General features: G+C 40.0%; 1 protein-coding gene across 1 annotated transcript; it reads right to left on the bottom strand.

The window, feature by feature from the left end:
• Nucleotides 1-165: 165 nt before the first annotated feature.
• Nucleotides 166-14,643, bottom strand: CSRP3 (cysteine and glycine rich protein 3). Its single transcript, XM_063437643.1, has 6 exons — nt 14,433-14,643; nt 11,838-11,969; nt 7,801-7,969; nt 4,319-4,451; nt 3,526-3,619; nt 166-599 (listed from the first exon to the last, which is right to left on the bottom strand). Exons 2-6 carry the CDS (start codon nt 11,947-11,949, stop codon nt 523-525), a joined length of 585 nt encoding a protein of 194 aa, XP_063293713.1. The 5' UTR covers nt 11,950-11,969; nt 14,433-14,643; the 3' UTR covers nt 166-522.
• Nucleotides 14,644-15,888: the final 1,245 nt, after the last annotated feature.

Raw genomic sequence — 15,888 nt, forward strand, 5'->3', positions numbered from 1 at the left:
TATTTTTTAGCATATAATACAATGTGACTTTATTACAGTGAGAATTAGATTGACCAATGGGTGTTTTGTTGGCACAGTACCCCAGTAAGATATTGATGCAGGAGGCCAAGCCTCATTGCAGAGTGATAAAAAAAATTAAATAAAAACACAGTGTAGCAATTTTTTTCTATATTTTATTAGGTTGTCATCCTAAAACACATTCTGTTTGCCCTTGATTTACGTAATCCGTCACTCTGTAACGTGGGACGTCGAACACATTGTCACGTTTGTCCCCAGCAAACTGTTCCCCATTCTGCACCCTCTGATTTAAGATGAACCCATTCAGTGGATACTGAATTCGGAGGGAGGGGAACATGCACTATTCTGCCCGGAATCCATATTCATTGTATTTCCAACTCTGTGGTAGATTCTCCGTAATGAAGAAAACGTGGTCGGTTTGTTTATACTGAAAGCTGTGCATCCAGGAGAGGTAATCATTGATAACTACTTCAAAAAGGGGAGCCTCCAGTGCAGCCATTCATATTATGCTTCTTTCTGTTCCACTTGCGTCAGGCCTCCAAAACCAATCCCTTTCGGACCAAAGTTTTTAGCGTAACAAACTGGAGAGGGAGACACAGTGGGTTAGGTAACATTTCATTGGTATCACCCTCACTCAGCGAACTTAAGGTATCACCAAGGGTCACCTACCTAACCTGCAGGAACTTTTTTTTTTATGTGGTTGAGCAATGTTGGGTCCGATTGTTATCTGGCCAACTGCTTGCTGCTGTTGTGATAGCTCTGAGTGAAGGTGAAGGTGTGAGCTGCCCTTTGACCGATTAGTATGTGTCAGGTTCACTTTAAATGGACACTATAGACACCAGAACCACTACAGCTTAAAGGGACACTGCAGGCACCCAGACCACTTCTGCTCATTGGAGTGGTCTGGGTGCCAACTCCCACTACCCTTAACCCTGCAAGTGTAATTAATGCAGTTTTTTATAAACTGCAATAATTACCTTGCAGGGTTAAGTCCTCCCCTAGTGGCTGTCTACTAGACAGCCACTAGAGGGAACTTCCTGGTCCCTAGCACAGATTATCTGTGCTAGAGCGTCGCTGGACATCCTCACGCTGTGTGAGGACCTCCAGAGTCGCTCTATTCCCCATAGGGAAGCATTGAAATTCATTTTCAATGCTTTCCTATGGGGTGCGCCAATGCGCATGCGCGGCGCATTGGGACTCCTCGGTCGGTGGGCGGGATCAGTCTCGCCCACCGGCCGACGGAGGAAGAAGAAGGAGGAGCGGCAGAGGAGGAGCAGGCAGCGACGTGGGACATGTCGCTGCCTGAGGTAAGTGACTGAAGGGGTTTTCACCCCTTCAGTAACCGGGGATTGGGGGTGGGAGGGAGAGGGACCCTCCAGTGCCAGGAAAACGGATCGTTTTCCTGGCACTGGAGTTTCCCTTTAATTTACTGGTTCTGGGGCATATAGCTTATCCATGCAGACTGAGCAGTATCAACACTGTGAGAAAAGGCAGCTACATAAGGCCACTTCTAGTTAAAGATGTTATTCCAACAGTTACTGGAGGGACCTTCTGGATGCGGTCCTGTAAAGATTCAATGACCGATATTCAGTGTTTCTACCAGGCCCGGACTGGCCATTGGGCACACCAGGCAAATGCCGGCAAGGAAGGTCACAGGATCTCCCCAGCCGGTCCATGCAGGGCCCATGCTGTCTGAGGTCCGGCCCTGCTGCATTCCATGACTGGCCGGTGGAGAGATCAAAGATCTCCCTCACCGAGCCACTTCCACAGATATGCAGCTGGGGAGGGAGATAGGAGAGGACCCGGTGGAGCTCTATCTTGCAGCTCCATCTGGTTCCTCTCGCGAGATCTGGAGCGTTGACATGGCCTCGCAGGCTAGAGTTCACTCACCACTAGCACCACCAGGGATGGCAGCACGCCTCCCCCCCCCAGGCTAAAGGTAAGAAGGGAGTGGACAATATAATGCCTGTTTTTTTGTTTGCTTGTTTATACCCCCCCAACACACAATCCCTCCTATCATATACATACAACACTCTCAAACACACTGCACCCCCTCACACATACACACAGAACCCCACCAACACACTGCACACACACACACACACACAATACTTCCAAACATATATATATATATACTACTGCACCCATAAACAAATTAAATTTCAGACAAACACTAGATCCCTTAACCCAATTCTGGATCATCTACCCACACACACACACACTAGATCCCTATATACACACACTCACTACATCTCCTATACACATTCTGGGTCCTTCAAACACACACTGGACACATATATATATATATATATATATATATATATATATATATATATATATATATATATATATATATATATATATATGTACACACACTCACGCTAGATTCTTTGTAAGCAAACACACTACATTCCCTAAACACACACTCTGCAAACACTAAATCACCTATACACACACACACACACACACTACAGCCCATATGCACACACTCGCTACAGCCCTTAGCCACATATGCATTACATTACACCACAAACATGACTAAAACCGACCTTATTACACAATAAAACACCACAAACAGCTCACTCTATACACACAATCCCACAAGCAGGCTCCAAACACATGCACAATACTTTTTCCTGGCCCTTTTGTCTCCTGATATCCCATTTATAGAGACACCAGAGACAAGTTGCAAGAAAACACAGAGCAAGCATGTTATTAAATTTGCTTGCACTGTGCAGAACAAGTACAGGGCCTTTTTCTCATGCTAGAGCTCTGCACGTGGTCTGCCCTGGTAGAGCATTGAACCAACATGCTCACTTTGACGGGGCGTGTTTGTCATTGGTGATGGCAAAAAAAAAAACTCGCTGCCCTGCCCCCTTCTTAGTGGGCTGCTGTGATAAAAAAAAATGCCCGGGCCGAATTTCTTTTCCCCTCAGTCCGGCCCTGGTTTCTACACTCTCTGTAAAGATGCTAAACATTCCCTCGGAGAGATGCTGAGCCTCCAGCGCCGATCTCAACTTCCAGCTTCTGAAATATAAGCTTCAGGAAGTGCAAAGTGCCGCCGGGGAGGGGTGCTGCTGTTTGGCTGAGAGTGGTCAGTGGTATCCCATTAAAAGCTTAAGAAAGTTACTGCTCCTCAAAAATTGTAAATGTGGAGATCAATGAATTGCAAAATATCAGGCCACGCAAGCTGGAGACCTAAGACATTGATATCAGTCCAGGACAATATGAATGTAATGATAAGAATCTAAAATGATGCATTGATGTAAGTATTACAAAGCTGGATGGTACTTGGCTTATTGACATTGGAAGGAATTAAACTTGATGTTATAGTAGGCACTATACATTGCAGGTGCAGCACTAACCACTGACCTACTGTGTGGGCGAGAAGGGGGGCTTTAAGCTTTATGTGACATCACAAGGTTAAATAATTCCTGCAGAAACCTTTTAAGACTTCTCTATGACATCAGAAGCCATCACGACTCTGTCCTGGTACTTTATACTGACCTTTACAGTAAATCTCTCCGTCCTTCTCTGTCACCGTCGTGGAATCGAGACTCTTACCGCAAAAAGCACATCGGAAGCACGTTTTATGCCAAGGCTGCAAGAGACAGAGAGAGAAGAGACTGTATTAACCAATAAACCAAACTGCAACTATTTCCAATAGATTGTAAGCTTTTCAGGAAAGATTACTTTTCCTTCAAGCAGTAATATAACTTGTTAGAAACATTTAAATACATAAAAGGGAATCAACACAGTAAAGGAGGAGACTATATTTAAAAGAAGAAAAACTACTACAACAAGAGGACATAGTCTTAAATTAGAGGGTAGTTGATGCATGGAATAGCCTTCCAGCTGAAGTGGTAGAGGTTAACTCAGTGAGGGAGTTTAACCCCTTAAGGACCAAACTTATGGAATAAAAGGGAATCATGACATGTCACACATGTCATGTGTCCTTAAGGGGTTAAGCATGCGTAGGATAGGCATAAGGCTATTCTAGATATAAGATAAGGCCAGGAACTAATGAAAGTATTTTGAAATATTGGGCAGACTAGATGGGCCGAATGGTTCTTATCTGCCGTCACATTCTATGTTTCTATGTAAGTATCACAGAATGCCATGCAATATATGCAAAATAGCCCATAGAACACAGTTAACGTTTGAGATTCCCACATGGAAATTTTGCAAGCCTCCTTCGTTATGACCTTTGATTTATAACGTGGATTAGCATCATTATAAACGAATAACCAGACGTGGATAAAAAAAACATCATGATGGAAACAGTAACCAAATAACTTACCAACCCGCCACCCATCACTTTCTCCGCAGCATAGACAGCTTTACCACATCTGGGGCATATTTCTGTGGCACCAAACTTTTGTGAAAACTTAGAAGTGTGCGTGGTTGTGGGCGAGCTACGAGCTGGGAGTGATCTGTGAAAATACACCATAATTAGTGCATTAAAGGAACACTATAGTCACCTAAATTACTATTACAGCTAAATAAAGCAGTTTTAGTGTATAGATCATTCCCCTGCAATTTCACTGCTCAATTCACTGTCATTTAGGAGTTAAATCACTTTGTTTCTGTTTATTCAGCCGTAGCCACACCTCCCCTGGCTATGATTGACAGCCTGCATGAAAAAAAAAACTGGTTTCACTTTCAAACAGATGTAATTTACCTTAAATAATTGTATCTCAATCTCTAAATTGAACTTTAATCACATACAGGAGGCTCTTGCAGGGTCTAGCAAGCTATTAACATAGCAGGGGATAAGAAAATCTTAATTAAACAGAACTTGCAATAAAGAAAGCCTAAATAGGGCTCTCTTTACAGGAAGTGTTTATGGAAGGCTGTGCAAGTCACATGCAGAGAGGTGTGACTAGGGTTCATAAACAAAGGGATTTAACTCCTAAATGGCAGAGGATTGAGCAGTGAGGCTGCAGGGGCATGTTCTATACACTGAAACTGCTTCATTAAGCTAAAGTTGTTCAGGTGACTATAGTTTCCCTTTAAGTACTGAGAAACATGTCCTTCTATAAATGTTGAAATAAACCAGTTGCATAGTGGAGCGGGTTTCACTGTAAGCATTACTTTGCACATATATCACTACACAAGGGTGGTTATTCACTTAACGCTGAATTGCAGACAGGATGGTAAAATTTAGTTGATTTAGAAAATTTCGCCTAAATTCTACAATTGTTAATTCTACAATCTAAATTTCCAATTCACTACAATTCAGTTTTTTAAAACCTTTAGCTAAGACTATAAACTGGATGATTTAATGATCAGAGCTTGTACAATTCACCGAGGTGATTATTGAGATGCGCTGATCGCGTTATGATTAATCATTACGGCTTCTCGCACTGTAGCGATCCCAGATTTAATTAATTGAACTGAATTTTACAAAACTGGATTCTTTATTATTATTGTTGTTATTTAGGGAAAGCCAAGTAATTTCACAGCAATGTACCCTGTATTACAGCTTTCAGACGGTGCCCTTATATAGAAAACACCATATCATACCTCCCAACTGTCCCTATTTAGGAAGGACAGTTCCCAAATCCCTCTGTCCCTCTTTTCTCTCTTAATGTCCCTCTTATTTAGGAACTCCATATTGTTGGTGTGTCTAAGTGTATAACGGAGCTCCACAGCAATAATATGCATGATGCAGCATCTGGCACTGCTCCCACTTACTACTTGCTATGGCGGCTTGATGAACCCTCGATGGTGAATCGCCAAAACAAAAACTTTTGCCGCCCTAACCACGGGTGGATGTTCAGAGGGATGAGAGCCAGAGAGTGCAGGAGACTCCCTCGGGCCAAGCTGTCGAGCAACTTCCGTATTCCCCGCTACTGGCCTGGGCCGAGGGCCACCAAGGGCTTGTCCCAGAGTCATCGCCCACACCGACGAAGGACCCACCGCTGCAGATGGCGGCAAACCAATCTGGGAGGGACTTGACCCAGCAATGATAACGGGTCCGTGGACCGAAGATGTCGGCCTCTATACCGGCCTGGGGCTGGAGGGTGATCTTACCTCGCTCCCAACGTGCCGCTACCTCTGATTGCTGCCCTGCTCTGCGGGTCTCGAGCTCCGACAGGGGCCGTGAACAGAGAAGTACTTTACACAGGGGTTACAACAGGCTACAACTACCCACCTGCAGCACTTGGCAACCCAGCCTCCATAAGGGGCATCGGCTGATTCACCTAGCGCACCCAGAGACTCTTACCCATGCAGTCTCCCCTGGGACTTCCAACTCACGCAGAGAGTCACTGGAGCCTTTACCAGCAGCACCACTCCACCTTGTGGGACTAGCATCTACCTGTTGCTGGTACCGGCTGAACGACCCCCAAGCATCGCATCCTCTCCCATGTTTACCCGGACCTCATTTTATATTCTGCTTACCTTTATTTGCTTGCTAGCTCTTTATTTGTTAATCTTATCTAAGAGGCTGGTGGTACACTATTAGTGGTGACTAACGCATACCCAGTGGTAACCCCCCTACTGCTAAGGGCAACTTAAACTTGAAGCTACCCCATACACAAAGATCCCCTCGTTATTATCCTGTACTTACACTGTCTATTATATCATCTTAGCCGCACTCACTACTTCTAACACATATGTCTAGCCCTCCATAACTACCTTGCCTCCGCCATAACTACATGCAGCACAAGACATAACAACGTTAAGCCTGTTTATATACTTCAAAACAATGTGCAACTTCCCATGCCACCGTCAATCATGCATGCTGTTGTGGTGTTTGATGCTAACCTGTACCTACCTGCACAAAAAATTAAATAAACTACAATAAGTGTTTAGAAATCAGTCTGTGTAAATTAGATACATTAAATTCCACAAATTATTAGCAAGTCATCTAACACTTCTCAGAACAGCCCCGCCCCTGGCCACACCCCTAAAATTACAGTGTCCCTCTTTGTCCATTTGTAAATGTTTGGATGTATAGCACGTTAAGTGGTACTAGCCGTTTATAATAATTTTCTCTGACTGAGATACTATTTATGTACTTATTGCTGGACTAGATATGTTAAAGTGTGACAAATGTAACTAAAGGGCAGATACACTAAATAGCGTTCAGTAACTATATCACATCCACAGGTACATTGAGTTAAATATCTTATTTTAAATAGTAATCAACAGTTAATGACAATTTGTATCCAGACTTATTTGTTAATTGCAATTTAAAATTACATTTTGAAGTCACCATACCCAGTAATGTGATCCCTTTGCTAAGCACTGTTTAGTGTGCCTGCCCTTTTTTACTATGGTTTGAGTGTTTTTTTTTATTTTGTTGGGGGGGTTTGGGGGGTTGCTTCCTAAGAAGTAATTTAAAGATGCTCTTTCATTTTTAATGTCTACGCTAAGGGCTGTACCACTTACCCTTTAATAACGATGTCCACTTTTATCTCATAGCACAGAGGATACACTAGGAAAAACAAAATGGCAAAATACAATGCCCCCCTTCCCACCTTATGACCTTATTACTTGCAGGGCAAATTACAATATACATTAATCACTATGAAATTATTAAATTTATCTAACCCCATTCCTTTTTTAAAACACTCCCAATTATCTCATATTTTACTAAATATTATGTGTATAATTAAAAAGGAAGAAAAATATATATCTATACATTGCTGCAATTGTATATTTACAGTATTGTAGTATATACAGCTGTAGTATATATATTTACAGTACTCTCTAAAGCAGGATGTTGGTATCCCACTTCTACCACCATAAGTGACTGGATTAAGCAGGACTCACTGTGCCACTTCTATGCCAAAACGTTCTCCTGTGTCTGTGCTCAGACACCCAGCACCTTGTCCGTGACCATAGCCTTTGGGTCCATACTTCCTTCCATAGCAAGACTTGCAGTAAATTTCAGACTCGTGGGCAGCTACAGTGGTGCTATCCAGGGCCTTCCTGCAGGCCACTGCAAAACAGTCATTGAACCATGGTCAGTTATCCAGAGATTTTCTGGATTCTTTCAGTGGTTGAAATCAATCATTCTAGTCTCGTGTCATCAGATGTCAATAGATCAGGAACTAATCCTGAATCAATACACTCTAAACACACACAATAAATACAAATCCTGAATCAATACACTCTAAACACACACAATATTAATACCCTTTAATAATTATGAAAGGCAAACAAACAAAGGGATGGGATTGCGCCGGTGGGCAAAGTAAATGGAATTAAAAGTCCTGGTTAAGGTAATAATATTGAAATAGAGTCCAGTATAATGGAACTTTGGTCCTATGTTGGTCTCTGAAGTTGTAGAGTATCGCTCCTTGCAGATATATGGAGGAGGGCGATGAATGATGAAGATAATAATGATAAAGGGTGATCCAAAAGGTATCCAAATAAAATAGGAGAGATAATACTCACTTTTTGTAGAGCTTAATCCAGCTCTGGTATGAATAGCTTGCAGCGGTATGATCCCCGCTTATGGGATATGCGGTGAGTATCCTCTTCGGTGTAGTGACAGACAGCCAGGGGGGGAGATAAAACAAAAAACAGTGATGGTGCAGTATGTTCCAAAAGTGGATAAAAAGTACTTAAATATAGTAGATCCACTTACATTTAATAGAGCTTATACTAGCTCTAGTGTAGTAGACATACAGCGGTATAATCCCCACCTCTGGGATATGTGGTGAGCGATCTTGAAATGGTTCTTAAGATGGTAACAGGATCTCAGGGAGAAGATAATAAAACAGCAATAGTGCTCTCAGTAAAATAATGCAGGTATATAAAATATAATAAAATATACTCACAATGTATAGGGCAGGCTTACTGCTCTATGATACAGGTACGGGTGGTATAATCCCCACCTAAGGATTCTTTGGAGTAAATAAAAGATAATGGTACAAAAGAATAAAATGACCAAAATCTATTTATTAACAGTAATTTCAAAGCAGTAAAATATCCAATATGGATATTGTACTGCTTTTAAATTACTGTTAATAAATATGGATATTGTACTGCTTTTAAATTACTGTTAATAAATAGATTTTGGTAATTTTATTCTTTTGTACCATTATCTTTTATTTACTTTTTTATTTGATTTATTATTTATTTTAAACTACCTAGCTTTTTACCCGATTATCTCCTATACTCCAAAGAATCCTTAGGTGGGGATTATACCACCCGTACCTGTATCATAGAGCAGTTAGCCTGCCCTATACATTGTGAGTATATTTTATTATATTTTATATACCTGCATTATTTTACTGAGAGCACTATTGCTGTTTTATTATCTTCTCCTTGAGATCCTGTTACCATCTTAAGAACCATTTCAAGATCGCTCATCACATATCCCAGAGGCGGGGATTATACCGCTGTATGCCTACTACACTAGAGCTAGTATAAGCTCTATTAAATGTGAGTGGATCTACTATATTTAAATACTTTTTATCCACTTTTGGAACATACTGCATCATCACTGTTTTTTGTTTTATCTCCCCCCCTGGCTGTCTGTCACTACACCGAAGAGGATACTCACCGCATATCCCATAAGCGGGGATCATACCGCTGCAAGCTATTCAAACCAGAGCTGGATTAAGCTCTACAAAAAGTGAGTATTATCTCTCCTATTTTATTTGGATAGCTTTTGGATCACCCTTTATCATTATTATCTTCATCATTCATCGCCCTCATCCATATATCTGCAAGGAGCGATACTCTACAACTTCAGAGACCAACATAGGACCAAAGTTCCATTATACTGGACTCTATTTTAATATTATTACCTTAACCAGGACTTTTAATTCCATTTACTTTGCCCACCGGCGCAGTCCCATCCCTTTGTTTGTTTGCCTTTCTCATTTATTTCAAGGACACGTGAGGGAGTCCTTGTTTGGGATTGCTGCCTTTTGTACCTTTTTCTGATATATTAGCGCTGACTCTATTCTCTGTTTTTTGTTACCTTTAATAATTATGTCCACTCTCATCTCATAGCACAGAGGATACACTAGGGAAAACAAAATGGCAAAATACAATGTGTCCACCCGCTCCTCCCCATATGACCTTATTACTTGCAGGGCACATTACAATATACATTAAAATCACTATGAAATTATCAAATAAAGGGTTTACTTACTAAAACTAGAGAGATGACAAGGGGTTTTGCAAATTTTAGGTCAATTGAACTGGACTAGAAAATTAATTAAATTGGAGATTTTTTTTTTTCCATTTGTCTATTTTGTCATTGGGAATCTACCGCAATGTCATCATAGATCTTGTAGGTTTCTAATTTCTCATATATTAATGAACAGCTAAATTGGGGAAATTACCTACTCTGCTCTTTGTCTCTATAGCAGTCTTCCCCAAACTCCGGGCTTCCAGATGCTGCTGAACTACAACTCCCATGATTCTCAGCCTATCTATTTCATTTGTAGAATCATCGGAGTTGTAGTTCAGCAACGTCTGGAGGGCCGGAGTTTGGGGAAGCCTGCTCTATAGTATTACGTGATCTAGAACAGATTGAGAGAACAGGATGCATAGATACTTGTATAAATTAATCCAGTTAAATGTTTTTTAAAGTGTAGGGCTCGTTCTTAGACCCCTTTCACACTTTGTCCCATTGTATAGCAATATAATTGGGGGGACAGGGACATTTTGATCTATAGGATCCTAATTTTCCCTTTCCCTCCCAGACAATGAACGTGCAAATTGTGCACCAGCTCTATTAATAAATAATAATACAAATTATAAATGATTGAGTAATTGCTGCTCCCACACTGTGTTTACCTCTTTCAAAATCACTCAAAATGTATCACTGTGATATGTGCAAATCAACCTTAAAAATACACAATTTTATTTTTTAAATTCATGAAACTTGGAAAGATACGCGTTTTTAAGGGTGGTTTGCACAAATTATAGCACTTCTCTTACAGCTACATTAGAATATCTGCTGTTCTAGACCTCTGATATAACAGGGTATATACACAGATTGACTGCTCATACCAATTTATGGCAAGCTGACCATTCAGATAAATTGTAAATTTGCCCAAGACACCTGTTACGGCCTACCTCTCACTACAACTTATTGTCAATGTATCGACAGCTGGTATTTATTTATGTTTCTACAATAGAACAAGGTTTTGTTATCACATACTAAATGTTGTTTTTTTTGTTCTAGAATTGTTCTTTCCTCGTGTGTGGGAGTGTTGCTGATATTAAAAACCACGCAGTAGATAAAGCCCATCTATTCTTGGAAGCCCCAGCCATTTGGCACAACAGATGCATCTAAAGGGCTTTGAAGTGTCATTTGTCAAAATATCTGTAAGGCTCGTCATCTCCCTGTTTCACATCAAGGGTCTGAGATCAGGGGAACTGCAGCCAAATATGTCTGATAATGCTCAATATGGCTAATAATAAATTTGCAGAGCGCATGAGACAAATAGATAACAGGATAAACTCCGAACAGGTTTTAGCATTTATACAATAAACATGCAGTGATTGGGGCAAGACTATAAAACTATAACAGATATACATATAATAATAAAATGTTATACATATCATAAAAATCGCAGAAGCAAGTAATTATGGCAGATTGTGAGGAACCCACAGGGAATGATGAACCTAGACTAGAGGCCTTGGAGTTGTCAGGAGACATATTGAGATTTGGTCTGCAGTCAGGAAACGTGTGAGTTTAATGTGGTTTATTTTCATTTTTCTCTGTTTCTTCAAGATTTAGATGTACACAGTCATATCACATTCATCCGATGGTCTGCTTGCCATTGTCATATCAGTAGACCCTGAAATGTTTAGCATGCCCTGGACGGAGGTCTACTTACTGCAGATAAAACAGGGTTTGTGGAAGCTTCTCCCGTTACATTGAATTTCCTCAGCATGGTAGACGGTCTTCTCACATGCAGCACATTTGGCACCACCACCCAGGTGTGGCATTGTACCAACCAGACAATTAACTAAATCAAAGAGAGAAGGAAATATTATCTTTATAATATAAGCATAACCTTTACATCAAATTTTCTTTCTATCAGTTGGGTTTTGAGCAATCTCTCTGTTAGTATGGCAGGTGGTTTGTTCACAATTAATGGTCTGTTCACCTATTAGTTCAGCTGGTGGTGTTAGACCAGCTTTAGATACTTCATAGATAAATACTGCTGATGGTATGTTGTCATGGTGGTCTTTTTCACTGGTGAGTAGTCATATAATCTCAATCAGTTAGTGGTCAGCCCTGCTGGTGGTCTCTTCCACTAGCGAAAATGATTTTTATTAAATTTGGTCAGTCCCATTGATGGTCTGTTTTACTGGTGATTAGTCCATTGGTCTCGGTTGGTGGTCAGTCCTGTTGGTGGTCTCTTTTATAGGTTATTTGTCCATCAGTCTCAGTTGTTGGTCAGTCCTGTTGGTGGTCTCTTTTATTGGTGATTAGTCCATCGGTCTCGGTAGGTGGTCAGTCCTGTTGGTGGTCTGTTTTACTGGTGATTAGTCCATCGGTCTCGGTAGGTGGTCAGTCCTGTTGGTGGTCTGTTTTACTGGTGATTAGTCCATCGGTCTCGGTAGGTGGTCAGTCCTGTTGATGGTCTGTTTTACTGGTGATTCGTCTATGATTTTCAGTCAGTTAGTGGTCAGTTCTGCTGCGATCTCACCAAGCACCATTACAATATCATGCTCTTGTCAGTCCCCCAATCCTCCTTGTGGCTTCTGATACTTATCTCAGTCTCACCTAACCTTGGTATTACTAGTTTTGTCCTCACCTGGCTCTCATTTAATCTCAGTAATAATCTTTAACAACACATTCACCACACATCCCTCTACCAGGGGAGAGTCCTACAAGGCCTTCTCTCTACACAGCCCCTCTACTTCTAACATTAATTTCTTTACAGTTGACACTCAGACTGCTTCACACCTGGTCTCTCCTTTCACCTCTCTGTTATCATCTCCTTTGCCTCACATTTTCTGCAGATAAACCCAACAAGAACTAGGGTGTCTCTTCTCTGCACGACTCACCTTGTCATATTGATCACCAGCTACTTCCTTCCCTTTTTCCACTATTTCTATGATCCATAGCATTAGCCTTGGCCTCGTCTTTGATTCCTCTCTCCATTTGACAAATATTTATTATCTCTTGCTTCTCATCTGCACCTTTTATCTCTTTAATATCAGGAGGATTCACCCTCTTCATCGCCTTCTCCACCTCTCATTGTTTATCTGCTCCCTCATCTTCACCAGACTGGTCCACTGCAATGTAATCCTCCTCAGCTACTCTTAACACCCCATCATCACTCTTCAACAAATTCAAAATGCCCCTGACATCTTGGTTTACTCCACTCACTTCAGATGTATCAAATCTCTATTGTCAAATTCCTTACTCCTTATACAAATCTCTTGCATGCAATCTCTTCATCACTCAGCTCCAAGTTTAGACCAATTCAGCCTTTCTACACCCTAAAACCCATAACCCTATCCCGTCATCCATGCAGATCTTTTCCAGTTTTGTTCATTCTCCTGAATACCCGCCTATTCACAAAGACCCTTTTTCACATCTCATATACAAATACAGTCTCATTTCACATTTCTGTGCTATTTAATGATCAGTGCTCTTACGTTATATGTTCCATAACAATTGCATAATCTGCCCATTAATCTGTATAAATAAATGAGTGCAATTACCATCCAACCAATTCTATAGTTTTAGAAACTCTGGTAATTTTAATGTCTTTTACAGTCACAACGTATTATCAATCAACTCATTAATGCATGTATTCCTGTAAATGTATGCACAAAAGGCCCTTAATAAAGGCATTAAATATGAAATGCTAAATAAATGAATCTAACATCTAACTCAGATTATCTACAGGGAATAGTTTTCCACATTTCAAACAAAATACAAATTCCCTTAAATTATACAATTTCTACAAAAAAAAAAAATCCTGCACTCTTCATCATGCAGTTTACACTTATTGCTCAAAATGAGACGTTTATTCACATCATCAGAAATTGTGGAGAAATGACGAAGGATGTTGCAAGTTTTGGGCTAAAGTAAATGATTTAGAAAAATAAAATCCTACTAAATGATTTTTCACTCTCAGCTAATTTAAACAGTAAAATCATTTGTGTAGTTCCCCACAATTTTGATTTAGTGAATTGTATCAATTATTAAACTAACTTAAATAACAAATCACATCCTGACCCTTACGGATAAAGAAAAACACTTTTTTTGTGAACAGGTCCCAAAATACATTTCTAGATTCACAAAGTACTAATATTTAAATTCCGTTTGATGGTTATTAAAAGATTCTGGATTTAGCTTTAGGAGCAGTGTCTGAAAAAGCATCCTAGTATCATTTTATCCTATTTGTAATCCTGAAGTGGATGAAAATTAGGAAAGTAAATAAATTTGATAATAAATATATTCTACGTACCAGTTAGGCGGACTTGCTCTCTCTAAGGCTAGGAGGTTGTGGCGTGTGTAGAGGTTTCTGGACTCTTTTAAATTGCCCACAAAGTGCCTTTTTTGGGTGATGAGTGACAGGCAGGGGCAGCTCTGAAATCACAGCTCTCAAAATAACTCCTGAGCGAAGTCTGCATTTCTACCCTAATACTCAGAATGCGAGATCTGGATAACAATGCTGGAATCACACTGGGAACAGACCTTTCTAGATACAGGATACTGTGTCACCCTCAACGATTAACCCCCTCAATGCCCACCAGGGTAGTAGAAAGCAAGATCTGGATAAGAATGCTGGAATAGCAGAGGTCAGACATTTCCTGATACAGAATCCAGATTCATTCTCATTTAATAACCCCTTCATCTCCAGCAATGTCCCAGAGAATGACATATGGAGAAAAATACTGGAATCACACTGGGACTAGAAATTTGAGGCTAAATGATAAAGACTTATAAACCTCTTCATGTCACAATGGAATGATATTTAACCCCAAGCTTGCTGACTGTTATTATAAGACTTTCTCTTCATTACTACATCAAGAGAGTTAAAACTCTTTATGTAACTAGGAAATACTTTGTCGTTCAGCTTGGAAATGTAGTAAACTTGACTACAACTCAACAAACATTAGAATAAACAAAATATATGTAAAAAAAAAAAGTATCTAGTGATTTTGAAATCTAAAATGTTTGCCAAATTCAAAGGATTCCAAATTTAGAGGATATGTTCTGGTTGGTTTTGTTTCAAAATGATTGTCTGTGGCGTTCTAGAGCACCTGAATGATGTACCAAAGTCCAGAAAGAAGTGGTACGAAATTCACAAACCATGGATTTTAAAATTTGCTTTAGCACCAACCATTTTTCATATTGAATTCTCAGCGATATATATTTTAGTAGGTATTTTTGCACTGAACCTCTCACATTTGTAATTTTACATCAGCTCAAAAAAAGCAACACAAATTAACACCAGGAACAATAAATAAAGTATTTGTATTGTAACAACAGTGTGCATTTTCAAGCGTTCAGCACTTTAACATTAATAAAATAAAATAGAAATATTAGATAATACGCTTAGGATGATTCCACGAATGAAATCGCAACTGAATTGTGCCAACTCCATTCTTCGCTGCTTTTATTTTAGCCTCAAGAGCTTGCAATCCATACATTTGTTAGTTTAGTAGAGTTGCCCCGTTATATTCAACATGGTTCTTTTTGCTGCACTATCATTTTTATATAACTTCAACTTTAGAAAGACGAGAACGTGTTGTTCTCTGAAATTTCCATGTGTACATTTTATTGATATTCCAGATTTACAGTATCTGCCAAGGGAAAATAATCTTACTTCTTCCACATCTACAGAGAGGCAGACAATTCTTCTCAGGTTCACTAAGAGGGAAAAACTACAGAAAAGTTTGATTTGTTTAAGTTTGTAG

This window comes from Pelobates fuscus, chromosome 12, assembly GCF_036172605.1.
Source record: "Pelobates fuscus isolate aPelFus1 chromosome 12, aPelFus1.pri, whole genome shotgun sequence".
NCBI classification, from domain to species: Eukaryota; Metazoa; Chordata; class Amphibia; order Anura; family Pelobatidae; genus Pelobates; species Pelobates fuscus.